This window comes from Eptesicus fuscus, chromosome 18 (assembly GCF_027574615.1).
Source record: "Eptesicus fuscus isolate TK198812 chromosome 18, DD_ASM_mEF_20220401, whole genome shotgun sequence".
Classification (NCBI taxonomy): domain Eukaryota; kingdom Metazoa; phylum Chordata; class Mammalia; order Chiroptera; family Vespertilionidae; genus Eptesicus; species Eptesicus fuscus.
This window is the reverse complement of record NC_072490.1, coordinates 37,033,426-37,058,308: the sequence shown is the minus strand read 5'-3', so window position 1 is coordinate 37,058,308 and position 24,883 is coordinate 37,033,426. Positions and strand designations below refer to the sequence as shown.

At 53.6% G+C, this 24,883-nt stretch overlaps 4 protein-coding genes across 9 annotated transcripts in view; 3 read left to right on the top strand and 1 right to left on the bottom strand.

Moving 5' to 3' along the window:
* Positions 1-236: 236 nt before the first annotated feature.
* IL17RC (interleukin 17 receptor C) lies at positions 237-11,863 on the top strand. 4 transcript variants are annotated; one of them, XM_028126964.2, is made up of 19 exons: positions 237-558; positions 848-869; positions 1,066-1,218; positions 1,489-1,563; positions 1,654-1,763; positions 2,588-2,699; positions 3,034-3,078; positions 4,238-4,377; positions 4,608-4,667; positions 6,474-6,528; positions 6,612-6,793; positions 6,870-6,920; positions 8,355-8,400; positions 8,555-8,676; positions 8,955-9,014; positions 9,543-9,591; positions 10,860-10,955; positions 11,072-11,110; positions 11,207-11,863. In XM_028126964.2, exons 1-19 carry the CDS (start codon positions 454-456, stop codon positions 11,833-11,835), a joined length of 2,151 nt encoding a protein of 716 aa, XP_027982765.2. In that variant the 5' UTR covers positions 237-453; the 3' UTR covers positions 11,836-11,863. The 4 variants fall into 4 exon arrangements, with proteins under 4 accessions (XP_027982765.2, XP_027982799.2, XP_008150154.2 ...); XM_028126998.2 differs by lacking the exon at positions 3,034-3,078; XM_008151932.3 differs by lacking the exon at positions 11,072-11,110.
* A 59-nt stretch (positions 11,864-11,922) lies between these two features.
* Positions 11,923-19,536, top strand: CRELD1 (cysteine rich with EGF like domains 1). Of its 3 annotated transcripts, none has more exons than XM_028127063.2 (11): positions 11,923-12,139; positions 12,607-12,799; positions 13,025-13,107; positions 14,895-15,005; positions 15,299-15,390; positions 16,062-16,238; positions 16,323-16,418; positions 17,357-17,440; positions 17,592-17,687; positions 17,900-18,034; positions 18,786-19,536. In XM_028127063.2, the coding sequence occupies exons 2-11, from the start codon at positions 12,626-12,628 to the stop codon at positions 18,998-19,000; spliced, it is 1,263 nt and encodes a 420-aa protein (XP_027982864.1). In that variant the 5' UTR covers positions 11,923-12,139; positions 12,607-12,625; the 3' UTR covers positions 19,001-19,536. The 3 variants fall into 3 exon arrangements, with proteins under 3 accessions (XP_027982864.1, XP_027982867.1, XP_008150178.2); XM_028127066.2 differs by having other exon boundaries at positions 11,923-12,426; XM_008151956.3 differs by lacking the exon at positions 11,923-12,139 and having other exon boundaries at positions 12,433-12,799.
* Positions 17,413-24,360, bottom strand: PRRT3 (proline rich transmembrane protein 3). The gene is made up of 4 exons (XM_054729526.1): positions 23,346-24,360; positions 22,976-23,131; positions 20,388-22,393; positions 17,413-17,454 (listed from the first exon to the last, which is right to left on the bottom strand). Exons 1-3 carry the CDS (start codon positions 24,358-24,360, stop codon positions 20,637-20,639), a joined length of 2,928 nt encoding a protein of 975 aa, XP_054585501.1. The 3' UTR covers positions 17,413-17,454; positions 20,388-20,636.
* FANCD2 (FA complementation group D2) overlaps positions 21,583-24,883 on the top strand; it is a 105,337-nt gene continuing 102,036 nt past the window's right edge. The window contains exon 1 of the mRNA XM_054729525.1: positions 21,583-21,797. The gene's annotated coding sequence lies outside the window, so the exon portion shown is untranslated. The remainder of the gene's footprint in view (positions 21,798-24,883) is intronic.

The following is a 24,883-nucleotide window of genomic DNA, read 5'->3' as shown; positions in this document are numbered from 1 at the left end:
AGGGACTCCTGGGGTGAGTAAGAGCTTCCTTACTAAGTCAAGAGGCCAGTCTGCTACGCCCTCTCCAGGGGCCCTCCCAGCCAGATGTCAGCAGGGGAGGAGAAGAGAGAGGAAGGGAGGAGGAAAAGGAGGGGAAGATGAGGCCACCACCCCAATCCAAGGCTGCTGGCTCCCAGGCCTAGTGGGAGGGACAAGGTGGGGCGGGAACAGCTAGCTGCCTGCCAGGAGCCAAAAAACGAAAGCACTTCGGCTGAGACTAAGACTCAAGTCAGGACTCCGAGGAGACAGAGTGTGCCAGCTCGCCAGCTCTGGGACCTTGGAGGCTGGGGGGAGATTCTGGCCCCTTCTGCCCACCCACTGGGGACTGAGTGGGAGCAGAGGTGAGGTGTCTGCCCCCCCCTTGGGGGGGGCAGGAAAGGGCCTAGGGCCTGGGTGCCACCTGGCACCTGGAAGATGCCTGTGCCTTGGTTCCTGCTGTCCTTGGCATTGGGCCCAAGCCCCGTGGTCCTCTCTCTGGAGAGGCTTATGGAGCCTCAGGATGCTGCTCGCTGCTCTCCGGTGAGTCTGGGGCCCTGGGAGGGTTGGGGAAGGCTCAGGGTTCAGACAGGCCCATCAAGGCCCTAGCCTGGCTCCTGTCACTGCCGCCACCACCAGAACTGCCCTAGCTGGTCTGTCTGGTACTGATGGAGTAAGAGGAGAATGGGGAAGGGGCCAGAGCCGGGTCTGTCTTCTGCTGGGAGAGGCTTGGAATAGGGAGCCCAAGAAAGAGGTCGGTGGGGATCTCAGGCAGGGAAAGAGGATTAGATTTAAGATCATAAATCCTGACTCTCCTTTACCTCCTTCCCAGGGCCTCTCCTGCCACCTGTGGGGTGAGTAGCCCTACCTTTAGAGGGAAAAGAACTTTCTAAGTTGGTGGAAGGGAGGGGAGTTGTCCCAGTCCCATGCCCTCACGGCCCACCCTCAGCCCCTGAAGAGCCCAAGCTCCTTGGCCCTCTGGGGGTGTCAGTTGCAACCAAATTCTGGGTATAGAACAGCTTCAGCTCCCACCCTGCCCTTCACACACAGGTGGTGACGTGCTCTGCCTGCCTGGGGATGTCGAACCTGCCCCAGGACCTGTGCTGGTGCCCACACGCCTGCAGACAGAGCTGGTGCTGAGGTGTCATAAGGAGACTGACTGTAACCTCTGTGTGCGTGTGGCCGTCCACTTGGCTGTGCGTGGTGAGCATGTCATCCATGTGCACATGTGAATGTATCTGGGATGGGCATGAGGACCAGGCAGTCTGTCGGGCAGCACTGGACATCCTCAGTGTTCTTCTGGAGGTCCCTGCCAAAAGGACCCCAGGCTGGTCTGGTGTCCCCATCCTCCCACACCCCCAGGCCTCAGGCCTGGCCCCTGCTTCCCTGCATGCACTTTCTGGAAGAAAGCCAAAACCAAAGCCAGCCCAGAGCAGGAGGCCTGACCTGAGCCTTGTTCTTGGGGCCTTCCAGGCCACTGGGAAGAGCTTGAAGATGAGGAACAATTTGGAAGAGCAGCTGACTCAGAGCTTGAAGAGCCTAAGAATGGTGAGGAACACCCTGATGGCCCAACTGCCCCTGGCCAGGGCCTTGCCTGCGGCCCCTGGGGCTGACCAACTCTCGTCCTGTTGCTCACAGCCTCTCTCCAGGCCCAAGTCGTGCTCTCCTTCCAGGCCTACCCTACTGCCCGCTGTGTCCTGCTGGAGGTGCAAGTGCCCGCTGCCCTCGTGCAGCCTGGTCAGCCTGTGGTATGCAAAATAATAATAATAATAACCACCTTCTGAATATGAAATCTACAAAGTGCTTCCACATGCATTATCTCTTTAAGTCCTGACTCTGATCAGGGCTGTGGGCAAATCCTTTCAGCCCTTTATACCCATTTTCCTGTCTGCAAAGTGGGGATAAGAAAAGCCCTACTTCATATGGATGCTGTGAGAATTAAGTGAGGTGACAATGCCATGAACTAGGTATTATTATTATTACCCTAATTTTCCAGGGAAAGTCTGTGGGCTGGATCCACTGCTCTGGACTTCCTGCCACACCATGTCTGCCCCGTGTGTACCCCAAGGTGCAGGGTGTTGGGGCTACTCCTGGAGGGGTCTCTCCACTTGGGCCAAATCACTCAAACCCTTTGACGTCCCCTCCTGCCCTCAGGCCCCAGGCAATATCCTCTGATCTGGAAAATAGTTGAGTGGGTGAACATCTGCTGGCCCACCTCACGGGGCAATCGTGAGGACCAATGAGGCACTGGGTGTGAGAACCAATTCTGTGGGGAGGAGTGTCCAGTCACCTTAGTTTTGGCCATGTGATCCAGAACAATCGGAGTTGGGGCAGGGACTCTAGTAGCTAGAGCCCTTGTCCCTGCCCTGCTAACACCCCTATTAAGGGTGTGTGCTTTAGAATTGGGAGCCCTTTAAAGAAACTTCAGTGGCAGGATTTCAGGTCATACAGTACGAATATAGCCATTGGTTGGGGAAAGACGGGAGGGAGTGGTCCACACAGAGGATCCCACATCCCTGGCATGGATTCTGAGCCCTATACCTCCAGCCTTCTGCCACCCCTCTCCTCACAGGGCTCTGTAATATTTGACTGCTTCGAGGCTGCATTAGGGGCTGAGGTGCGAATCTGGTCCTACACTCAGCCCAGGTACCAGAAGGAACTCAGTTTCATACAGCAGCTGCCTGGTAAGTGGCTACAGAGCCTCAGGGGGCCCAAATCCTAGCCTTCCTAATCTTTCACCCCTTTGGCCACTCCCCTCAGGCTTTCATCCCCTTCCTAGTCCTGTCTACTCCCAGGCAGTGGTGTGAGCTCACATCCTCCCAGTCAGTTCCTCGTGCCTCCTCTCCCCAAGTGACATGGCTTTCCCATCCCTGGGGAAAGTGCTTTGGGCACTGCATAGATGTGGGTGGTATCTAGGGGACAGGGAGCCCTTTCCAGAGCTCCTCATGAGTCGGGTTGTCCCCCCTTCTTTCCTTGGTCCCCAGCCCCACCGGAGGCTTTTCTGTGATCTCTCCCCAGACTGCAGGGGGCTCGAAGTCCAGGACAGCATCCAGAGCTGCTGGGGTAGGGGATAGGGCCATTGTGGCTGGGAGGAGGGAGGGCCAGGGTCTAGAGTGTGAGAAACCCTTGGAGTTGGCTTCGGGTCTGGGCTGCCACATTTCAGAAACATGCAGAGCTCATTCATTCATTCATTCATTCATTCATTCATCACATATGAACTACAACAGCTCCTACTTTGTGCCAGCCACTGGGAACATAAAGGTGAATCTCTCACTCTCTGTAAAAAAATATTTATTAATATCAGGGACATCTAGAAGCTCAAAGCATTGCCAAGATTATGGTGCACCCTCCCCAATATATCAAATAAAAATATTAAACCATAAAATGAGGGCTAAGTAAGTCAGGGTTCTGATGGTTTTTTCCCTGCACTATTTAGATTTTTTTGTTTTGTATTTTCTTTTTTTAAAATATGTTTTATTGCCAAAACCGGTTTGGCTCAGTGGATAGAGCGTCGGCCTGCGGACTCAAGGGTCCCAGGTTCGATTCTGGTCAAGGGCATGTACCTTGGTTGCGGGCACATCCCCAGTAGGGGGTGTGCAGGAGGCAGCTGATCGATGTTTCTAACTCTCTATCCCTCTCTCTCTTCCTCTCTGTAAAAAATCAATAAAATATATTTATAAAAAAAATAAAAATATGTTTTTATTAATTTTAGAGAGAGAGGAAGGGAGAAGGATAGAAAGATAGAAACATTGATGAGAAACATTGATTGGCTGCCTCCTGCATGCCCCCTATTGGGAATCAAGCCCACAACCCTGGCATGGGCTAGGAGATGAGTTCAGAGTGGTCACAACAGCCAAATTGGATAGGGCCTTGCAAGCCTTTGTAAGGACTAGGTTTTTCCTCTGGGAGTAATGGGGGGGGGGCGGGGGAGCGCATCAGAGGCTACTGAGCACAGGAGAATGATTTATTTGACAGTGGTTACAGGATCCTTCTGGCTGTGGAGGGAGAAGCAAGGAAAGGGTGATTTCAAGAGCACATACTGGGGCCTACATGAACTCAGTCCCCAGCTGCCTGGTCTGAGATGGAGACATTGGCTCTGTCCTCCAGGAGCCTCCCAGTCTAGAGGATTTGAAGGGAACTCCAAAGGGTCAGTTGGTGGGTATGGCTCAGGCTTGGGTGTGCAGAAGAGGTAAAGGAAGTTTCTCTTTGGCTCCCCCTACAGCCCTGCCCTGGCTCAACGTGTCTGCAGATGGTGAGGATGTGCACCTGGTGCTGGATGTCTCTGAGGAACAGCAATTTGGCCTCTCCCTGTACTGGAACCAGGTCCAGGGCCCTACAAAACCCTGGTGGCACAGAAACCTGGTGAGACCTCCCCCTCCCAGCTCCATTCTCACTCTAGGCTGATGCCCATGCAAAGGATGCCAGGGAGCCCTGGAAGAGGACACAGCAACTGACACCCAAAGCAAGGAACATTAGTGGGGGAAATGCTGCATGCCTGTTTCCTCAGCTTTGCCCTCCAGCCTTCCCCTCTTCCTTATCTCCTTATCTTCTCCAACTCCCCCCCCCCCCCCCCCCCTTTGTTTATCCCACAGACTGGGCCGCAGACCATTACCTTGAACCACACAGACCTGGTTCCCTGTCTCTGTATTCAGGTAGGAGCAGAGCCTAGCTGGATGCCAGGGGAGTTGGTGAGAGGGTGGCCCTAACTGTCTTGGTCTCACTATCCTCCACCCTCTCCTTTGAGGTCAAAACTATGGCTCCCTAGGGTGACTGGCCCTCCCTTGACCTTAGCTGTCCTATGCCTTCTGCTTGTTGCATGCCTCGAATGCTCTACCTGATACTCTACCCACCGGACTCCCACTTAAGCTTCATGACCCATTCAGATGTCACTTCCTCCTTGAAGTCTTCCTCTACTCCTCCACTTTCCTCTTGTGCTCCCCGGAGGGTAGAGCATGTGCTGTGAACTCAGACTGGCTTGAATCCTGACTCTTACCATTAGCTAGCTGTGTGACCTTGGGCAAGTCACTTCACCTCTCTGAGCCTGTTTCCTATCTGTGAAACGGGAAGAATAATAGTCCCAGCTTCATAGGGCTGTTATAAGGAAGTATGCCACATGTAGGCTTATATTTGCTGGTTCTTTCCTCTCCCTCTGATTGCACGTTTAATTGGTCATCAGATTCCATCTATTTGACCTCTGACATTAATGCTTTTCATTCTCTTTCCCTCTCCTTTCCATTTTAGCCCAGTTTGGGCTTCTATCATATCTCCTCTAGACTGTTTCAATAACTTCCCATGCCACCTCCTTTCCTGGAACTCCCGAGCATTCTGAGCCCCATATTCTGACCCTCAACTGAACCTTTTCTCTGGTCTTTCCCACGATTCCCCTTGATGGAAACTTTGTTCCCTCCAGATGGAGCTACTTATCAAGATATATCCACCTCTGTGTTTTTGCTCAGGTGGTTCCCACTACCTGAAATGCCCCCACTTCTTTTCCATACAACCAAATCCTTCCAGCTCACATGTCACCTCTTTCCCCCAATCTCCTGGCCTATCTACACATCTCCTTGTACTTCTGTCCTTCCTTGTCCACTTCCTTTTTTATTTGGGCACCTGCCTCATTTCTCCTTGCATACAACAGATGCTCAATAACTGAGTGATCAATCTATTAATTTATATACATTTTTATCCTTACTTCAACCATGAACTTGTCTTTTCTTTGAAGGCAAAGAAATAATAGCTAATTTAAATTTAGTAACTCCCCAGAGCCTTGCACAATGCCTGACACGAGCAGGGGCATTTAATTAATTGCTGAATAAATTGATATGTTATCTCTAGTGCTTAGCACTAGGCTAAGCACATAATAGGTGCATTTTTAAAGTCTATCAAAAGAATAAATGAATGTATCTTTAACACCTAGGATAGTAAGTGCCTGGCACATAGTAGGTTCTCACAAAATGATTGTGGATTTAATTACTGGATGTCCCTAGTGCCTACCACAGTGCTAAGACACATAGTAGTAGTCATTACAAGTTTGTTAAAGGCACTGGCCGGCTAGCTCAGTTGGTTAGAGTGTCGTCCCAATAGGCCAAGGTTGTGAGTTCAATTCCCCAGTCGGGGCACATAAAAGAATCAACCAGTAAATGCACAAATAAGTGGAAAAGGAAATTCTCTCTCTCTCTCTCTCTCTCTCTCTCTCTCTTTCTTTCCCCAGCCCCCTTCTCTCTCTAAAATTGATTTTTTTAAAAAAGTTTGTTAAACAAAGATGTTGCCAGATCTTGACATAGGGTTTTCTGAAAAAATAAATGTGTACCTCTCTAGGGCCTTGCAAAGGATGACCAGGCAAGTGTTGGTGAAAAATCAGCCAAACGAATGTGTCCCCAGCGCCCAGCAGCGGGCCTGCATGTGTCCCTGGGGGGTTGGTTGGGGTGACCTAACAGTGGAGCCTATTTCCTCTCCAGGTGTGGCCTCTGGAACCTGACTCCGTTAGAACGAGCATCTGCCCATTTAAGAATGGTGAGAGGGCTCGCAGGGCCAGGGTGGGATCCGAGCAGACTGACGCGTGCGGGGCGCACAGTGACCACGCCCTCTCCCTGCAGATACCCGCGCACACCGAAACCTCTGGCGGGCTGCCCGGCTGCAGCTGCTGCCCCCACGGGGCTGGCGGCTGGTCGCGCCATGCTCGCTGGCCGCCGAGGCCGCACTGTGCTGGCAGGCACCGGGCAGGGGCTCCTGCCAGCCGCTGGTCCCACCGCTGTCCCGGGAAAACGTCACTGTGAACGTAAGCGAGGCGGGGGAGGAAGGCAAGCCCAGGGGGCCACCTCTTGTCACCCCCACCCATTCCTTTCGTTCCACAGGAAGCCCTGGAGTTCCCTTTGCTGAAAGGCCACCCCAACCTCTGTGTCCAGGTAAGAAGGGGGCGCCAGAGCGCTGCGTTGGGAGCAGAGCCTTCCTCCCACCCGCAGGGACCCCCAGACAAGACAATGTGTTCTGGACCCACTTTATCCTTGGGTTCTTGGAGCAAAGTGGTTATGGGATTCCTCTTCAGGAGTTCCACTATTTACCTTAGCAGTGCCAGGGACCCTGAGCCAGTCATTTCATCTCTCTGAAGGTCAGTCTCATCTGTTTAATGGGGATAACAGTAACTACTTTATAGAGTGGTTATGAAGATTAAATAAGAGAAACGCTTCACACTGGGGACTGGCACAGACTAAATACTCAACAAATGTTAGCTCTTTTATTATTGCTGTCATTATCCTATGTCCCTACCTGTATAATGGGTTGTTCTACAACTTCACAGGGTAATTATTAACACATTTATTCCAGATTTATTGAGCATCTACTGTGTTCCAGGCACTGTTTTAGGCACTTGGGATAGATGTCAGTGAATAAAATCAATAAATGTTTTCATCCTTAGAGAGTTTATGTTCTAGTGGAGGAAGGTAGACAATAGATACAATAAGTAAATTATTATAGTAAGTTATAATTGTTAATATAAAGCTCTGGCCAGGTGGCTCAATTGGTTGGAGCATCCCCCTGTGCACCAAAAGGTTGCAGGTTCGATTCCTGATCAGGGCACATACCTAGGCTTTGGGTTCGATCTCTGGTCAGGGACATTTGGGAGGCAACCCATCGATGTTTCTCTCTCTCAAAAAAAAAATTTTTTTTTTAAATAAAAACATCCTCTGGTAAGATTTTTTAAACTGTATATAAATACTATGGGGAAATAGGGGCAGGATAGTGAGGATTGAGGTTGCAATTTCAAGTGGGATGGTTAGGTGAGGCCTCTTTGAGAAGGTAGTTAGATGGGAATGTATAAAGTGTCTTGTCAGATGTGAAAAGAGCTAATTTAGGGTCCCAAGGCCTGTTAGCCCAGATGATCTCACAGGGCTGAGGCTGAGAAAGATGGAGTGACTCCTACTCACCCAGATCTGCCTAAGGTCAGGCCCAGAGTGCCCTGAACCCCCAACCCAACAGGCCTCCCCTTGCCTACCCCTTCTCTTCTCAGATCTTTCTGGCCTTGGCTCTTGCCTTTCTTCCTTTTTATTTTTAATCCTCACCAAGGATACTCTTTCCATTGAATTTTTAGAGAGAGTGGAATGGAGGGAGGAGGGGGAGAAAGAGAGAGAGAAATATTGATGTGAAAGAGACACATAGATTGGCCGCCTCCTTCAAGCACCCCAACCAGGTTGGGGATCAAACCCGCAACTGAGGCATGTGCCCTTGACCAGAATCGAACCCATGACCCTTTGGTCCTGGGGCCGACGCTCTAACCACTGAGAAAACCAGCCAGGGCACTCTTGCCTTTCTTTATGCCCCTAATCCTGGCCTCTTCCAAGCAGGTGAGCAGTTGGGAGAAGCTGCAGCTGCAAGAGTGCTTGTGGTCTGGTGAGTGGGGCCTGCAGGAGGCTGGGACAGGGCCATTGCAATAGGGGTGAACCCTGGAAGTGCCAGCTCCTAGGGGTGAAGGTCAGGTATGAGGAGGGCACATGGCAGCCCCCAGCAAGGTTGGGTCTCAAGAGTGGACTCTCATCCCTTTCAGACTCTCTGGGGCCCCCCAAGGATGATATGCTGCTGGTGGAGACACGAGGCCCCCAGGACAACAGATCAATCTGTGCCTTGGAACCCAGTGGTTGCACCCCACTGCTCAGCGGGGCCTCTACGGTGAGGGCTGGGGGACCCTTCTCCATGTACCTCTCCAGTTTCATCTCAAAACTAGCCTCAAATTTTCCCTCTATTCAATTTCCCCTCCTCTGAGCCAGGCTCTGTGCTGGTCTCTGGGAACATGGGAGTGATTCAGACCTGGGCCTTGTTCTCAGTAATCTCTCAGAAATCTTCCAACTTCTAGTGCCATCCCCTCACTCTGCCCAGCTGCATGCAGCCTGGTGGTCTCCTAGGTGCAGTGCCCCTAGGTGACAGCCTCCTACCCCTTGGCTTGGCAGAGGGCAGCACGCCTTGGAGAGCAGTTACTACAAGACCTGCAGTCTGGACAGTGTCTGCAGGTGAGTAGGTGGCAGGTGAGCCCTGCCCCAACATCCGAGGGCAACGCCCCTAACACTCTACCTTTGGCCTCTTCCACTCCTTCCTGTGCCTGAGGGCACCAGGGAAACACTCTTCCCAGGCAGAGGCCTCCTCACTGTTCTTCTAGCACCCATTCACCATCTATTTGTGCTTTTTTTGTTTCCAAGCCTGGGGAAGCTTAAGAGTTGAAGGAGCATAGTTCCTGTCCCCAAGTTACTCACTGCTGGCTAAAAACCCATAAACAGATAACAACATTCACATGTGCTAAGCGCTTGGTTTCCAGGGAGAACTCAAGGAAGGGTCTCTTCACGTGGGCCAGATCTGGCATGAAGGCACAGTCGAGAAAATAGGCACAGCATAAGCAAAGGCAGAGTAGCTTGCGAGAACCTGCTATGTGTGTGGGGAAATATGCATAATTGAGGCTGGAAATTTGGAGATCAGGCTAGCTAGAATTTGGTGAGTGCTGAGCCATAAGCTGAGGGCTCAGGGCTTGGTTTTGTGTCTTACAGCTGTGGGATAATGACCTGGGAGCGCTATGGGCCTGCCCCATGGACAAGTGTGAGTATTACAAGAATGGCCCTTCCTTCTTCACAGCTCTCTGGGAGCTGAAATCTTGACAGGAACCACTCATGCAGGCAACATATGCAATGTCCTTCCCTGGCTCAGATAAATCAAAGAGTCATTCTTCACCCATTCAGAAACCATGATGAGAGCTTGCAGGCCACCCCCGCATCACCAAGATACAATACATGCCCCCACCCCAGTCATAGAAGGCTAGAAAGGCATTAGCCCCAAATCACTTGGTCGGTGTGAGCTGTTGAAGCACTCTCTATAAAGTAAGAGTCCGGAGCCGTGGATGCTTATAACAGGGACCTGACTGCGATGGGGTAAGGAGTTCAGGGGAAAGGTTCGAGCTGAATTCTGAAGGCTGGTCTAGGTGAAGGAGTTAGAGATGCATTTTTGTGAAGACTGGGGGGGTGCTTTTTTTGAGAAACACCACAGCGGTCAGTGTGGCTGGAATGTCTTGGGAGGCAGATCCCTATCATGAGCTGAGGATGCCTGGGCCATATAGGGCCTTGGGAGCCAAAGTAAGGAGTTTGGAATTTACCTAATGAGTAGCAGGAGCTTTCTGAAAGACTATAATCAGATTTGTATTTTTAAAAGATCTCTGGGTATGCCACGTGATGAATGAATTGAAGACAAAAAAGAGGTCAGGAATATCAGAAGGCTGTTGCAGTCACCAGAGAGAGTGAAGTCAAGGACCCAGCCACCCTAGGCTGAAGGGACAAATAATAATGACCTTTTTTTTTTAATATATTTTATTGATTTTTTACAGAGAGGAAGGGAGAGGAATAGAGTCAGAAACATCGATGAGAGAAAACATCAATCAGCTGCCTCCTGCACACCCCCTACTGGGGATGTGCCCGCAACCAAGGCACATGCCCTTGACCGGAATCGAACCTGGGACCCCTCAGTCCGCAGGCCGACGCTCTATCCACTGAGCCAAACTGGTTTCGGCAATAATGACCTTTGAGGACTTACTATGGCCTGGCATTGCAAGTGCTTTATGTGTATTAACATATGTAGCTCTCACAACAGCCCTATCAGTAGGTACTATTGTTAGCCCAGTTTTACAGAGGTGAAAAACGGAAACAGAAAGTGAAGTCACTTATCCAAGGTCACCCGAGTAGGTGGGTCTATATCCATACACTGGCTCTGACACCAAGTGCTGTGGACTTTGGGCAAGTCACTTCATTTCTCCTTCATGAAGTGGGGGGAAAGTGTAAGGTCCCTAACTAGCCCATCTCCTCCCCTTGGTCTCCCAGATATCCACCAGCGCTGGGCCCTGGTGTGGCTGGCCTGCCTACTCTTTGCTGCTGTGCTTTTCCTTCTCCTCCTTCTCAAAAAGGACCACGTGAAAGGTGAGTCATTTCCGGCTCCCCATTCCCCAGAGGCAGGACTGGATGGGGCCTGGGAGTTCAAAGACAGGAAGCAGCATCTGAGCTCACCCTTTGCCTCCGCCCCTCTCCCCTAACAGGGTGGCTGAGGCTCCTGAAGGAGGATGTCTACTCGGGGGGTGAGTGTGAGCAAGCGCCCGGCAGGGGGGCCGCCCCCAGCGGGCCGGCCCTCAGGCCATCTCACATCTTCCTTCCCCCTCTGTTTTCTCCCGCAGCGGCCGCCAGGGGCCGCGCGGCTCTGCTCCTGTACTCAGCCGACGACGCGGGCTTCGAGCGCCTCGTTGGCACCCTGGCATCGGCGCTGTGCCAGCTGCCGCTGCGCGTGGTCGTGGACCTGTGGAGTCGACGTGAACTGAGCGCGCAGGGGTCCTTGGCCTGGTTCCACGCACAGCGGCTCCAGATCCTTCAGGAGGGCGGCATGGTTATCTTGCTCTTCTCGCCCGGGGCCGTGGCGCTGTGCCAGGAGTGGCTGCAGGACGGAACGTCGGCGCCCGGGGCGCACCGCCCGCACGACGCCTTTGCTGCCTCGCTCAGTTGTGTGTTGCCCGACTTTTTGCAGGGCCGGGCGCCCGGCCGCTACATCGGGGCCTACTTCGACAGCCTGCTCCACCCGGATGCCGTGCCCGCCCTGTTCCGCGCCGTGCCAGTCCTCGCCCTGCCCTCCCAGCTGCCCGATTTCCTGCGGACTCTGCAGGGGCCCGGCGCCGCCCGCCCCGGATGGCTCTGGAACAGGGCGGAGCAAGTGTCTCGAGCCCTTCAGCCCGCCCTGGACAGCTGCCTCCTGCCCCCGGGGACCCAAGAGACAGGACTCGAGATGGGACCTGAGGCAGGGGACAGGACTTGAATAAAGGCAGACGCTATTTTTCTATCCACGTCCCTTCTAATGCGTGTCTCTGACAGAGCGGCTAGCCTGGCACGCAGCCCGCGGTCCGGGTCCCCGCGGCCCTTTAACAACCCGACAGGTGCAGCCCGGCGCCACCTCTGGTTGGCTGGTGCGGCATGACGCAATGGTACATGGCTCGCCACCATTGGCTGCGGCGTGGGCTCCGCCCTCCGCGCTGTGGGGGCCGGCGGAGGTTGCACGTCTTACGCAGGCGGCGGAGGAGGTGGCGCTGAGGAGGCAGCCGTCTGCGCCTGCGGCAGGCTGGGTGCGTCGTCCCTTCCTCCCCCACAATCTACACGGATCTGGATCCTCCCCTGCCGGCTCGTGGATCCTCCCCTGCGGGCCCTGAACCTGACTGACCCCTTCTCTTCCCATCCAGATCTGGGCTCCTCCACACAAATCTTTCATCCAGCTCCTTCTCCCCCACTACTTGGAATCTGACCCATTCTACCTAATTCCACGGATCCTGCCCCTAATAAACCTACATTCAGACCCTAAAACAATGGGCTGACTTTTGCCTCCTTGCCAAGGGTGCAGGCTACCTCCTTAACGGTAACGAGGATAACTTACTCCAGCTCATTTCCCCACCATACCCTCTCTCGCCCGTATCCCAGTCCTGCCTCCTTTTTAAAGTAACAGATCTGGGCTCCCAGACCCCTGGCATATCAGAACAGACTCTGTCTGTCTCACCTGGCTCCTCCAGCGCACCCTACCCATGTCTTCCATCTATAGGTCCCCAGCCTGGGAAAAGATGGCCCCGAGACCCCCAAGGGGCCTGGTCCCGGCTCTAGTCTGGGGCCTGAGCCTCTTCTTCAGCCTCCCAGGCCCAGTTTGGCTCCAGCCCTCTCCGCCTCCCCAGTCTTCGCCCCCAACCGAGCCCCATCCGTGTCATACGTGTCGGGGACTGGTCGACAGCTTCAACAAGGTGAGTGCACCAGCAGCCTGGTGGGAGGGACCCGGCTACTATAGAGAGCGGCTGAGAGTGGGGAGATCTGGGATGCAAGTCTGTGTGAATTCAAGTCCCAACTTGGTTACTTACTAGTTGTATGGCCTCGGTGCCTGTTTCCTGGTCAGTGAAATACTGAAGTGCTAGAATGCGCCAGGCACTGTACTTCTGTACTTAGGTATTACTAATTTTCTCCATTTCCAGGGCCTGGAGAGAACCATCCGGGACAACTTTGGAGGTGGAAATACTGCCTGGGAAGAAGAGAAGTTGTCCAAATACAAAGACAGGTAAGGGCTGGAAAGCTGGGTTTGTATAGCTCACCTCCCACTCTCTGTCCTAGTAGTGGGGACCTAGAGCCTTTTGGGGAGTGCTTACTCATTCAACAAATATCACTGAATGTCTATAGTACAGCAGTAAACAAGGCAAGCAAAATCCCATCTTCAGATAGCTTCCATTCTTGTAGAGGAGATAGGTGGTGAATAAGGCAATAAATAATGTCATATAAGGTGAATAACAGTAAAACAGGGAGGACTACAGAATGGTGAGAAGCATGGTGTTCAAGGTGTGACATTTGAACAGAGAGCTGAAGTGAAGAAGCAAGCTATGTGACAATCAGGGAAGAGACGTGGACAGAGTGAGACTGAGCTTGGAGTATTTGAGAAGTGGCTGGAATGGAGTGGTAGAAGGTGAAGTAACCCAGGTACATGCCCATGACTAGAAATCGAACCCGCAGCCCTTCGGAGTGCGGGCTGACACTCTATCTGCTGAGCAACACTGGCCAGGGCTTTTGCAGTTTTTTAAAACCACCTTCTCCAATATGCCAGTCACTGTGTCAGACTCTTTAAAGATATAATACATTATATGTGTGTGTATATGTATATTTAATTTTTTATTGAGGTAGAATATAAAACACATAACATTTACCATTAGAGATATTTTGTACATTCACAGTGTTGTGCAAGTATTACCACTAGTTCCAGAACATTTTCATCATCCCGAAAAGAAACTCCATATCCATTAAGCAGTCACTTTTCATTCTCCCCTCAGTCCTTGACAATCACTAATTTGCTTTCTGTCTCTATGGATTTGCTAATTCTATTAGAATCCTATAATATGTAGCCTTTTATGTCTGGTTTCTTTCACTTATCAAAAATTTTAAGGTTTATCAATATTATAGCATATATTAATATTTCATTCCTTTTTAAGGCTTAATAATATCCTGTTGTATGAATATACCACATTTTGTTTATCCATTCATCATTTGATGAACGTTTGGGTTGTTTCTATCTTTTGACTATTGTGAATACTATTGCAATGAACATTTGTGTACACGTTTTTGTTTGAACACCTGTTTCCATTCTTTTGGGTGCAGATCCAGGAGTGCAATTACTGAGTCCTATGATGATTCCAACTTTAACTTATCAAGGAATTGCCAAACTGTTTTCCACAGTGTCTGCACCATTTTTCATTCTCACCTATAATGTAGGAGGGTTCCAGTTTCTCCACTTCCTCACCAACACTTGTTATATGATATATTTTTACTTACATCTACCCAGCAAGAGTATATATTCCATTGTGCAGAGGCAGGAACTAAGATATCATAAAACAGCCAAAACCGGTTTGGCTCAGTGGATAGAGCGTCGGCCTGCGGACTGAAAGGTCCCAGGTTCGATTCCGGTCAAGGGCACGTACGTTGGTTGCAGGCACATCCCCAGTAGGGGGCGTGCAGGAGGCAGCTGATCGATGTTTCTAACTCTCTATCTCTCTCCCTTCCTCTCTGTAAAAAATCAATAAAATATATATTTTTTAAAAAGATATCATAAAACAAACCTGTAGGGGAGGTGGTGTCCCCATTTTACAGAAGAGAAAACAGGTTCAAGAGCGATTGAATTGCCCAAGGTCATACAACTAGATTCAAACTCAGGTCTGTCTGACTCAAAACCAGTATCCCTTCCATTATGCCCTATGCCCTTTCCTTTGTCCCTGTCATGGCATGAGGAGTGGTGGGAGAGACCTTAAGGAGGCTGGTGGGTGTCGTGGAATGTGTTCACACTACTCTGCCCTGTCTGGCCAGTGAGACCCGCCTGGTAGAGGTGCTTGAGAACGTGTGCAGCAAGTCGGACTTCGAGTGCCATCGCCTGTTGGAGCTGAGCGAGGAGCTGGTGGAGAGTTGGTGGTTTCACAAGTGAGTGATGTGGGGGCTTTCCCAGGGAGGGGCCACAGGCAGGGCCAGGGAGTAAAGCAGGGGATTCTGTGTCCTTGTTTGGCTCCTTCTTCCAAACCCAGGTCTGCTGAGGACTCGAGCTCTCACTCTGAGCTCCAGTTTGCCCCTCTGCCAAATGAGGAAAGGGCGTTGGTCAGGTGGTCTTAGGGGTCTTAGGCGTTGGGTGTATCAGATTCGGTGGGAGGTTGGGGGATGGGCAGCATCTCTGACACTAAGGCCCCCTGGCTGTCACCCCCCCCCCCCCCGCCTGTCAGGCAGCAGGAAGCCCCAGACCTCTTCCAATGGCTCTGCTCAGATTCCCTGAAGCTCTGCTGCCCCTCAGGCACCTTCGGACCCTCCTGCCTTCGTGAGTTATTATTCAAGTTCCTCTTAAGGGATGGGAGGGGACTGCGGAGGCCAGGACTCTAGTCCTGGCTCTGCCCCTAGCTGGCTGTGTGCACTTAGGCTGCTCAGATAACTTCTCTGGACCTTAGTTCTTACTTGCCTCACGAGGGCTGACGAGATGAGCAAATCACTGGGGAATGGCTCTGTAAAAAAGACATGTGTGTGGTTAGACTGAGTCAGGTGCTGCTGTGGTTTTATCTTGTATTTGAGAAATGCTTCCACCTCCACCCTTCCTTTCCCATGCCTGGGGTCAGACCAGGCCCCATCCCTTGGACTAAGGGGACCTCCCTAGAGTTGGCTGGTGCTGTCTTGATGCCCCCATTGTCACCACCTTTTTCTACACACAGTTCTGATTCAGGAGCTAAACTTTTTACCAGCCCCTTTTAGAAGAATCTTCCCGGAAGCTGCAGATAAAGAGTTAGAGATAAAGATGATCAATTCAGTCTTGAAAAAGAAAGGATTTGTAAATAACCTAATTGTTCCATAGTGGAGTAGTGGTTAAGTAAATGCCATGCAGTTTTATGACAAAATATTATGTTGCTATTAAAATTAAGTTTTCTTTAAAAAAATGTTAATGCTTTCTATATACAAGATTGTTTTTACGATCTCACCTGGTTTGGTGTCTGCCCACAGCCTGTCCTGGGGGTACAGAGAAGCCCTGCGGTGGCTACGGGCGTTGTGAAGGGGAAGGGACTCGAGGGGGCAGCGGGCACTGTGACTGCCAAGCCGGCTATGGGGGTGAGGCCTGTGGCCAGTGCAGCCTCGGCTACTTTGAGGTGGAGCGCAACGCCAGCCATCTGGTATGTTCGGGTAGGTAGCCAAAAGGTGAGGCGCTGGGCAGGGGCTGATGGGATGCCTGCCTGCTCATTCTCTTACTTCCGCCATTCCCCCCAGCTTGCTTTGGCCCCTGTGCCCGCTGCTCAGGACCTGAGGAATCAAACTGTTTACAGTGCAAGAGGGGCTGGGCCCTGCATCACCTCAAGTGTGTAGGTGAGTGGGGCTGTGCCTTAGGTCTAGGAGGCAGATGGGCCTGGGCTCGGTTCTCCATCAATGCCCACATCTCTGGGCTAGACCAACACAGTTCCCATCTTTATGGCGATCTCAGCCTGGTTGGGAAGGCAGAACAGTAACCAGGCACTACAGTACAGACTGATCTTTGTACAGTGAGAGATGTCCCTGATCCAGCTGGGTGATGGTAAGGAATCAGGAAAGGCTTCTTAGAGGAGGTGTCATTTAGACCACGTCTGGAAAATGGAGAAAGGGTTAGCCAGAGGAATGAGGATATTGAACTTGGGTCAGGAGACCTAGGTTTGAGACTCGGTCTGTCTCAAACCTAGCCATTTGTATAAGTGAGAGTAATGACTAAGATACTGTCACAGAAAGATCCCCAAAGATTGTGGCTTAAAGAATACAGAGGTTTATTTTTATCTTAAATCACAGTCTCCAAGCAAGTGGTCCAGGCTGTCAGGGAAGCTCTTTTTGCCACAATCATTCAAGGGCGCAGATTCCTTCTTTCTTACTGTGCAGTCATCCCGTTGGGGGTTGTCTTTGTGGCTGAGGCTAGTTCACAGGCACTTCTGTGTTCCATGGCCTGGCACTCAGGAAGTAAGAAAGAGAAGAAAGTGCATGGGTGAGTCCAAGCCTGTTGTTTGAAAGCCAAGCTAAAAGTGGAGCACATCACTTCTGTTTACATCCTGTTGGCCAGAACTCAACCACAAGGCCATACTGAGTAGCAAGGCAGCCTGGAAAATGTACTCTCTGCCTGGGCAGCCTGGAGTCCAGCTGCACCTCTGCTTCTGTGTTGGTGGACAGCCTGCAGTTGCTGCCACACCATGTGAGCCTGGCAACTCCATTCTGCAACAATTCTGGTCTCAGCTTCCCTGTTAGGGAGCTGATGGAAATTCCCCATCTTCCCGGCCTTTCTGTAGATATCGATGAGTGTGGCACAGAGCGAGCCAACTGTGGAGCTGACCAATTCTGCGTGAACACGGAGGGCTCCTATGAGTGCCGAGGTGAGTGTCCACTCCTGCAGAGGAGGGGGTGTGGGAAAGGTGGGAGGAGCTGCTCCACGCCTGTTCCCCCCAAACATCTGCCTTCTCTGGCACCAGAACCCCTGGGATTTAGGGACAGCTCTTAACCTTCTCTCTCCTCTCTCTTCTCCAGACTGTGCCAAGGCCTGCCTGGGCTGCATGGGGGCCGGGCCAGGCCGCTGTAAGAAGTGTAGCCCTGGCTACCAGCAGGTGGGCTCCAAGTGTCTCGGTGAGTCTCCTGCCAATGGGGCACAGGTACCTTGGAGTACCTTGCCACCGTGAATTGAGAGGGGCTGGAATATGAACAGGGTAGGGGAAGGGTGGAATGTTACCTGGGTAAGGGCAGAAGGGAGTGCCAGAATGTGTACGAGACCGGGTCAGGGGTGCTGCATGTGGGACCCTGGAAGTCAGGGCTCTGATCCCTCCTTGCCCTCCCTCAAGATGTGGACGAGTGTGAGACAGAGGTGTGTCCAGGAGAGAACGAGCAATGTGAGAACACCGAGGGCAGTTACCGTTGTGTCTGTGCTGAGGGCTACAAACAGATTGAGGGCGTCTGTGTGCAGGAGCAGATCCCAGGTGAGCCCCAACCTGGCCCCCACCAAACCCGTTCTCTAAGCACTTACAACCCCTCAGCCCCTGGGAGGCTGCATTGAGACCTGAAGCCTACATCTTATCTTGAGTAGCTTTGGGTGGCCTCACACCTCCCTGGGGTAGAAAGAAAATAGGACTTGGCACCAAATTACTCTGCCTCCCCTAGCCTCTTTCCTCATCTGTCCAATGGGACCAGTCCTAGCCCTGGCCGTCTGAGAGCTATTGTAGGCCATGGTGTGGTGAGATGGACAGCCACAGTGATATAATAGTGATCACGTCCACAACTCTTACCATATGTCAGACACTGTTCCAAGCATGTTGCATGTATTAACTTACTTTACCGCTAAAACAAACCCAAGGCTGTAGGTACCTTTCTCATCCCCATAGTGGAAACGAGGATGCAGAGAAATGAAGCAACTTGCCCGGGGCCACATAGCAAGCAGGCCGCAGAGCTGGGTGTTGAATCCTGGCGGTCTGGCTCTGGAGCTGGGCTGGTACACATAGCACGTGCTCTGTCACAACTTGCTCACCACGTGGCCTTGGGCAAACCTCTTCACCTCTCTGAGCCTCAGTTTCCTGTTAAGTGAGGGATAGTAACTGCCCCTCTCAGAGTCGTTCTCAGCAGTAAATGACATCATGTGCTGGCATGCCTAGCAGGCACGTGGCAGCAATGATTGGGTGCGTGGGAGACTCTAAGAACGGGGGAGGAGTGACAGGTGCTTCTTATTCCCCGCAGAGTCAGCGGGCTTTTTCTCAGAGATGACAGAGGATGAGCTGGTGGTGCTGCAGCAGATGTTCTTCGGTGTCATCATCTGTGCACTGGCCACCCTGGCTGCCAAGGGTGATTTGGTCTTTACCGCCATCTTCATTGGGGCTGTGGCGGCCATGACTGGCTACTGGTTGTCAGAGCGTAGTGACCGTGTACTGGAAGGCTTCATCAAGGGCAGATAATCTCGGCCATACCTGCAGGATCTCCTCCCACCAGGCTGCCTCCAAAAGTCAGGCCTCTCTCCTGCCTGGACACTCAAGGCGGCTTGCTTTATTTTTTGAGAGTGGGCTAAGTACCCCCTACCCACCTACGGAGCAGCCTAGGCACCCAGACCTGGGCAGGTGAGGCCCCTGGGATGCAGAAGGAGCCCTAAAAATGGATGCCATAGGATCTTGGCCTTGGGGAGACTGGGCAGGTTTCATAATGTGTGTGGATTTTAAGTGTCTCCTTGTGGTGGCTGCTAGTGAGCTTTGGCCCCTGTCCAGGATGAGGGGGGTGGGTTCCTGCAGGGGTGGGTCCATCATAGCCTCCTCCTGCCAGCTGCATGCTGCCAGCTACTGTTCCGTATTCACCTCCCCCACCCCTCAGCCACTGATTTATTTATTCATCTCAGGAAATAAAGAAAGGTCTTGGAAAACGGAGAAGCTTCAGTTGTACTGCCTGCCCTCCCACTCCCATGGTTGGCCTAAGCCAGTGGTCGGCAAACGGCGGCTCGCGAGCCACATGCGGCTCGCGAGCCGCGGGTTTGCCGCTCTGTTGACTAAAGAATTTGCCGACCACTGGACTAGACTAAATGTTACCGTGTAGTTGGAAGCTGTGAGGATTAGGCAATTGTGGCATATTGTGTGCAAAGAGGTAAAGGGTTTTATATGACAGTGGTCGGCAAACTCATTAGTCAACAGAGCGGCAAACCGCGGCTCATGAGCCGCAGTTTGCCGACCACTGGCCTAAGCTACTGAGAGGCCCTGACCCTTGGGAAATTTTTCTAAAACCCTGGGAAATTGAGGGCTACCCTGGTGGAGGAGTAAAAGGAGGAGAGGGTTGGCCCTGAAGTGTGTTAGGAGAAGGGGTGGAGGACCCAGCCTCAGGGATGGAACTTTTTGGGTTCAGTATCAGCTATTATTTGGGCCAAAGGACCCTGAACAAAATGGCTTTTGTCTCTGAACCTTACTCTTCTCATTTATAAAATGGGCTTGATAATGCTTTCCACTCAGGCTTATTATGACAGTTAAATAAGGTGGTGAATGTAAAGAGCTGAAGACAGTGCACAGCAAATAGATGTTCAATAAAATACTGATAGCCTTATTTCTACAGCTGCTGAGGGTCCAGTGCCCTTTCCTTTGGACGTCCCCCTGTCCCACATACTGGACATGGAATTACTGGAGGGTGGGGCCCCCTACCTCTTCTCTGAACAGGATACTGGCATGGCCAGAGGGAGGCATGAGCCAAGTCCTAAGGGTTTATTTCTTTGGCACAAAGAGGACATTCAATCTAGACAAGCGAGCCTCATCCTTCCACAATGGGGAGTCTGGAGGGATATTTGGGGCACCTGGACCCCATTCCCCATACCTAAATCCATGCATGTCCACCCTGTGTTCCGCATAAATCACAGCCTCTGTGCAAAATACCTGCTGGAAAAAAATAGAGATATTTAAAAAACAAAAAACGCGGGTGGGGGTTGGGGTCACTCCTGGCCGCTTCCAGGGCTGCAATCAGGTTCAGGCCCCAGGATGCCAGTTTTTTAAGGGCTCAACTGTCCCAGTCGGCCATGCCATATGGTCACTGAAGGCTGGTCCTGCGGCCCAGTGTGGGGTCGGCTCAGAGCTCAATGGTGTCACTGGAGGCGCTGCGAGAGTCCCCTGGCTTGCCGCAAGCCTGGACCTCACTCCGGGGTTCCACGGGCCGGCTGGGAGCAGTTGCAGTGGCTGGGGCAGGCAGTAGTTGCACCGTGCTGGGCAGCTCATCTAGGGGCAGACTGTCCACCGACGACAGCCCGTGGCGCCACGGGTTCCAGCTGATCTTGAGCGAGCCCCGGGAGAAGCTGTCCATGGAGCTGCCAGAAGCCACCTGATCCGGCTCATCCACTACGTGTGGTGGGACCGGCCCGCGGACGCGCACGTCGCTGAGCGACCGGCAGCGGCCACGGAGCAAGGAGCCCGCGCCGTCGAGCTCAGTGTCCGGATGGCTGCCCCGGCGCGGCCGCAGCGCGCCCCCAGGCGGCGGGGAGGCTAGGCCGCGCAGGCCGCAGCGTCGGAACACGCTGTCTCGCACCAAGTGCTCCCGGAAGAGCGCGGCGTCGATGCTGCGGCTCAGGTTGATGGGTGACGGCGGCCGCAGGTCCAGCTCGCTCATCGACGGAGCCGGCCCCACGCTGCTGCGGGAGAGTACCGGGCCGCCCTGGGGACCGCGGCCCAGGGACGCGGCCGAGCCCCAGGCGCCTGAACTGGGTGTGGCAGGCGGCGCCCCCTCCGCAGAGTTGCGGATGAGGCTCTTGCTGATGTCCAAGCTGCCTGCGCCAACGCCACTGGGCCCCGCATAACAGTTGTTGGGTCGCTCCGGCACCTCGCTTTTGCCGGCGGGCGCCGGACACGCCAGGCGCAGCAGCTTAGCCCAGCACGCATGCTCCGTGGGCGGCCGGGGCCGCGCCGCGACCACAGCAGCCAGTGCCAAGACGAGGGCCCAGGTCAGCTCCAGCAGGCGCAGCCAGAAATGGACTCCCCACCAGGCCCAGGAGAAGCGGCCCACGCGGCCGGGGCCTGGGTACAGCCAGAGGGCAGCTGCCAGCTGTAAACCGCTCGCCAGCAGCCCCAGGGAGCCCGCCACGGCCAGCAGCCGCGGCCCCGGGCTGGCATCCCAGCCTCGCGGCCCGTCCAGCAGGCGGCGACGGCACAGGCAGAGGGTGCCCAGAGCCACGGCTGCGCCCCAGGCGCACGAGAAGCCCTGAGCCACGAGGTTGAGCGTCGGCGTCGACGACAGCAGGTCTGTAGCGAGTAACCCCACGCCGTGAGTCAACGCCATTACTCCAAGCAGAAGCGGGTTCTGCAGCTGCTGGGGCAGCCCCGCACCCAGTCCTAGCAGGGTCAGGGCCGCCAACGCGGTGAGAAGCAAGGGGAAGGGTAGGTTGTAGAGCACCAGGCTGGCGCGTAAACCCAGCCGCGCCTGCGAGCCGTAGGGGTCCGCAAGCATGTAGGCAGATCGCAGCCCCGATGCTAGGAGCACCAGCACTGCCGCCACCACTGCCAGCCAGGGCCCCGTAGGGGCGGCTGCCAGAGAGGCCACCGCCAGCAACGCTGGCAGCAGAAAGAGCACCCCCACCCCATAGACGTGCAGCTCCCAGGAAAAGCTCAGCACCCGCCGAAGGGGACCCCAGCGCAGGGGGGGTGCGGTGGCGTTGGCCGGAGGGCTAGAGGCTGGGGCAGATGCCATGGAGCTGGCTGAGGGCTCCGGAGGAAGTGGCTGTCCCAGGGCGCGCTGCGTGGTGACCCGAATGAGGCCCCGGCGTGACGTCGAGGGGGCCTGGACCGGGGGTGCTGGGGGATGGCTTTGGGGGCGCCCCGGCCACTCCTCGGCTTCGTCTGCAATAATAACATTATTAAAATAGCCCTTTGTAAAATGTTTTTGATTTTACATTATTCCCTAATGTGATGGGCAAGTTATTTAACTTTTCCAAGCACATCTGTAAAATGGGGATGGTAGCAACACCTACCTCACTGGATTGTGGTGAGGACTGAATGGTTAGCATAGTGCCCAAGCACCCAATGAGTGTTAAATGGATGTGAGCTACCATTTTTATTAATAAGATACCAGCAGTTCTTAACATGGGCTTAATATTAGAATCACCTGGAGACCAACTGAATCAGAATTCCGTGGGAGTTTTTTAAAAGCTCCTTGGGTGATTTGCCAGAGTTGGAGAATCACCACTAAATACATCCATGTTACATTTAAGAACATTCTAGCCCCAAAAAGGTCAAATGACTTCTCCCAGAGTACCCAGTGAGTATTAGTTTATTTTCCCAAGTTGTTTGAAGGAGGTCCTAGCCAATTCCTTTAAGAGCTGTTTGTCCTCATTTACCCCCCACCCTCCCATCTGGACCTCACACAATTCTTAGTTATTAAACAGAGTACCACTCTCCCCAAACCCCCAGCCATGCCCTCACCTGGCTGCAGGGCCCTCGCAGGACTCTCTGTTTGGTTTGTAGCTGGGCCCGGGTCCGAGGGGCCAGGGACCAGGGACTTGGGAGTTTCTGGGGCCTCCATTGCTCCTCTCACCCTCTGGGGAGAGATGGGGTCTGCTCCATTCATTGCTGCTATCTCTGAAATGACAAAAGCAGTCATCACTTTGCCTGACCCCTCCAGCAGTCCCCAAAGTCTAATCCCCCGGGAGGGAGGCAGAATCACCCTCAGGAAGGAAAATGGGACCCAGCGGGGCCAGAGGGCATACAGAAACGGGGGCATCCAGCTGCCATGGAACACTGTCCTTCCCCCCCTCCCCCCAGCCCTGCAAAGCACCCTCACTTTGGTACTTACCTGGCTTGGGCTGCTCATGAGGAGTCCCTGAGGCTGGAGGACCTGAAGGTTGGGGTCCTGGGGAGCCCTGAACATCAGGGACGTCAGCCTGCTTCGGTGAGGGACTTGGAAAACTGACTTCCCAGATCTCCCCACCTTTAGCCTTTTGGGGGGGCTCAGCTGGCAGCTCTTCGGCAGGAGGAAGGCTTCTGGTCAGTGCCAGCTCTGGCTGGAACCCAGGCTCCTGAGTGGATGCCACCTCAACTGGGGATCCTGAGCCAATCACAGAGGCTGCTGGATCCTGCTGGGTGAAGATGGGGCCTCGAGCTGCCTCTTGGAAGTCTTCCGCACCCCCATCCTGTTCCTCCAGCACTGGCCTCCTGATAGGGCCTGAGTCGGGTGCAAGAGTGTGGGGGGGACCCTGGTGGGCTGAGGGGGATGTCTCTGAGACCCTGAACTTGGCTTCAGCAACCAGACCCTCATCTCCAAGTGGTCGCTGTCCCACTTGGCCTCCAGGCTCCCTTGGGGAGGGAGGCACTGTGGCTACCCTGAGCTGGAGTCTGGGAGTTGTTGGGATGAAAGTGAGATGGGGGGACCCCACTGGATGGGGTGCTGGTGCATCTTGCTCCAGAGGCTCCTGTGAGTCAGGAGGTCCTGTCCAGCCCTGAGAACTTGGCCCTTGAGCCACCTGGAAGTCATCAGTTACTGGGAGTCCTTCTCTCCGAGCCCCCTGGGCTGCTTGAGGTCCATGCAGGGCTGGGCCAAGGGGAGAGTCTTCGGTCCTTTGAGGCACCTCCTCAGCAGGGACCTGGGGAACACTGGCGTTCCGAGGGCTCTCATCTCTGGCCTTCTGCCGGAGGAAGGCTTCGGGCTCTGTGCCAACAGGGCCCCTGGGGTGGGCTCCTGGGATCAGGTGTGGTTCCCAGTCCTCTTGTGGCCTGGGAAGGCCCCCGCCCAGGGCACGGCCAGCCCCCAGAGACAGCAGCAGCAATAGCAGCAGGAGGCCATGTCCATGGCCCCATGGGCTGGAGGCCATGGTCCACTCTGATGCCTGGGCCTAGAACCCTCAACTTCCAGTCCTCACTGGATAAGTCTAAAAAAAAAAAAAGAGGGGAATGACATGTGTGTGTTAGAGAGGGGCTGTCCCAAGGGGGCTGGTGGAAAAGGATGAAGAGTGACAGGAGGCAGGTTCCCCCACCCCTTTCCCCACTTCCTGGTCAATCTCTTTGTGATGCCCAGAGTGACCTTTTTAAACTGCATCTCTGGTCATGCCACTGCCCTGATTCAAAACCTTCAGTGGCTCCCCATTACCCGCAGAAGAGAATGAAGACCCTTTACGGGCCTCCCAAGGCCACACCAGGCTGCTCACCTACCCTTCAACACCTATGGGACTGCCTGTTGCCCCATGCCATTGCTCCTGTCATTCCCTCTGCCCAGAATGCCCTCTCCCTTCTCCTCCACTTGCTGAAATCCTAGTCTTGAAGTCCCAGAGAGGTGGAGAGGAATAGGCCCCTGCTTTGGAGGAGGGAGCTGGGTTTGAATCCCAGCTTTGCCGGTTC

Excerpts from the sequence above, each read along its gene's own strand:
- CRELD1 (XM_008151956.3), top strand. The coding sequence starts at position 12,590 with ATGTCTTCCATCTATAGGTCCCCAGCCTGGGAAAAGATGGCCCCGAGA. Across the intron at positions 15,391-16,061 it reads CTTCGGACCCTCCTGCCTTC|CCTGTCCTGGGGGTACAGAG; the intron begins GTGAGTTATTAT and ends GTCTGCCCACAG. Across the intron at positions 17,688-17,899 it reads GGTGGGCTCCAAGTGTCTCG|ATGTGGACGAGTGTGAGACA; the intron begins GTGAGTCTCCTG and ends CCCTCCCTCAAG.
- IL17RC (XM_028126964.2), top strand. The coding sequence starts at position 454 with ATGCCTGTGCCTTGGTTCCTGCTGTCCTTGGCATTGGGCCCAAGCCCC. Across the intron at positions 8,401-8,554 it reads GCAAGAGTGCTTGTGGTCTG|ACTCTCTGGGGCCCCCCAAG; the intron begins GTGAGTGGGGCC and ends CATCCCTTTCAG. Across the intron at positions 11,111-11,206 it reads GGAGGATGTCTACTCGGGGG|CGGCCGCCAGGGGCCGCGCG; the intron begins GTGAGTGTGAGC and ends TTTCTCCCGCAG.
- PRRT3 (XM_054729526.1), bottom strand. The coding sequence starts at position 24,360 with ATGGCCTCCAGCCCATGGGGCCATGGACATGGCCTCCTGCTGCTATTG. Across the intron at positions 23,132-23,345 it reads TCATGAGCAGCCCAAGCCAG|AGATAGCAGCAATGAATGGA; the intron begins GTAAGTACCAAA and ends TTGTCATTTCAG. Across the intron at positions 22,394-22,975 it reads TGCGAGGGCCCTGCAGCCAG|ACGAAGCCGAGGAGTGGCCG; the intron begins GTGAGGGCATGG and ends TTATTATTGCAG.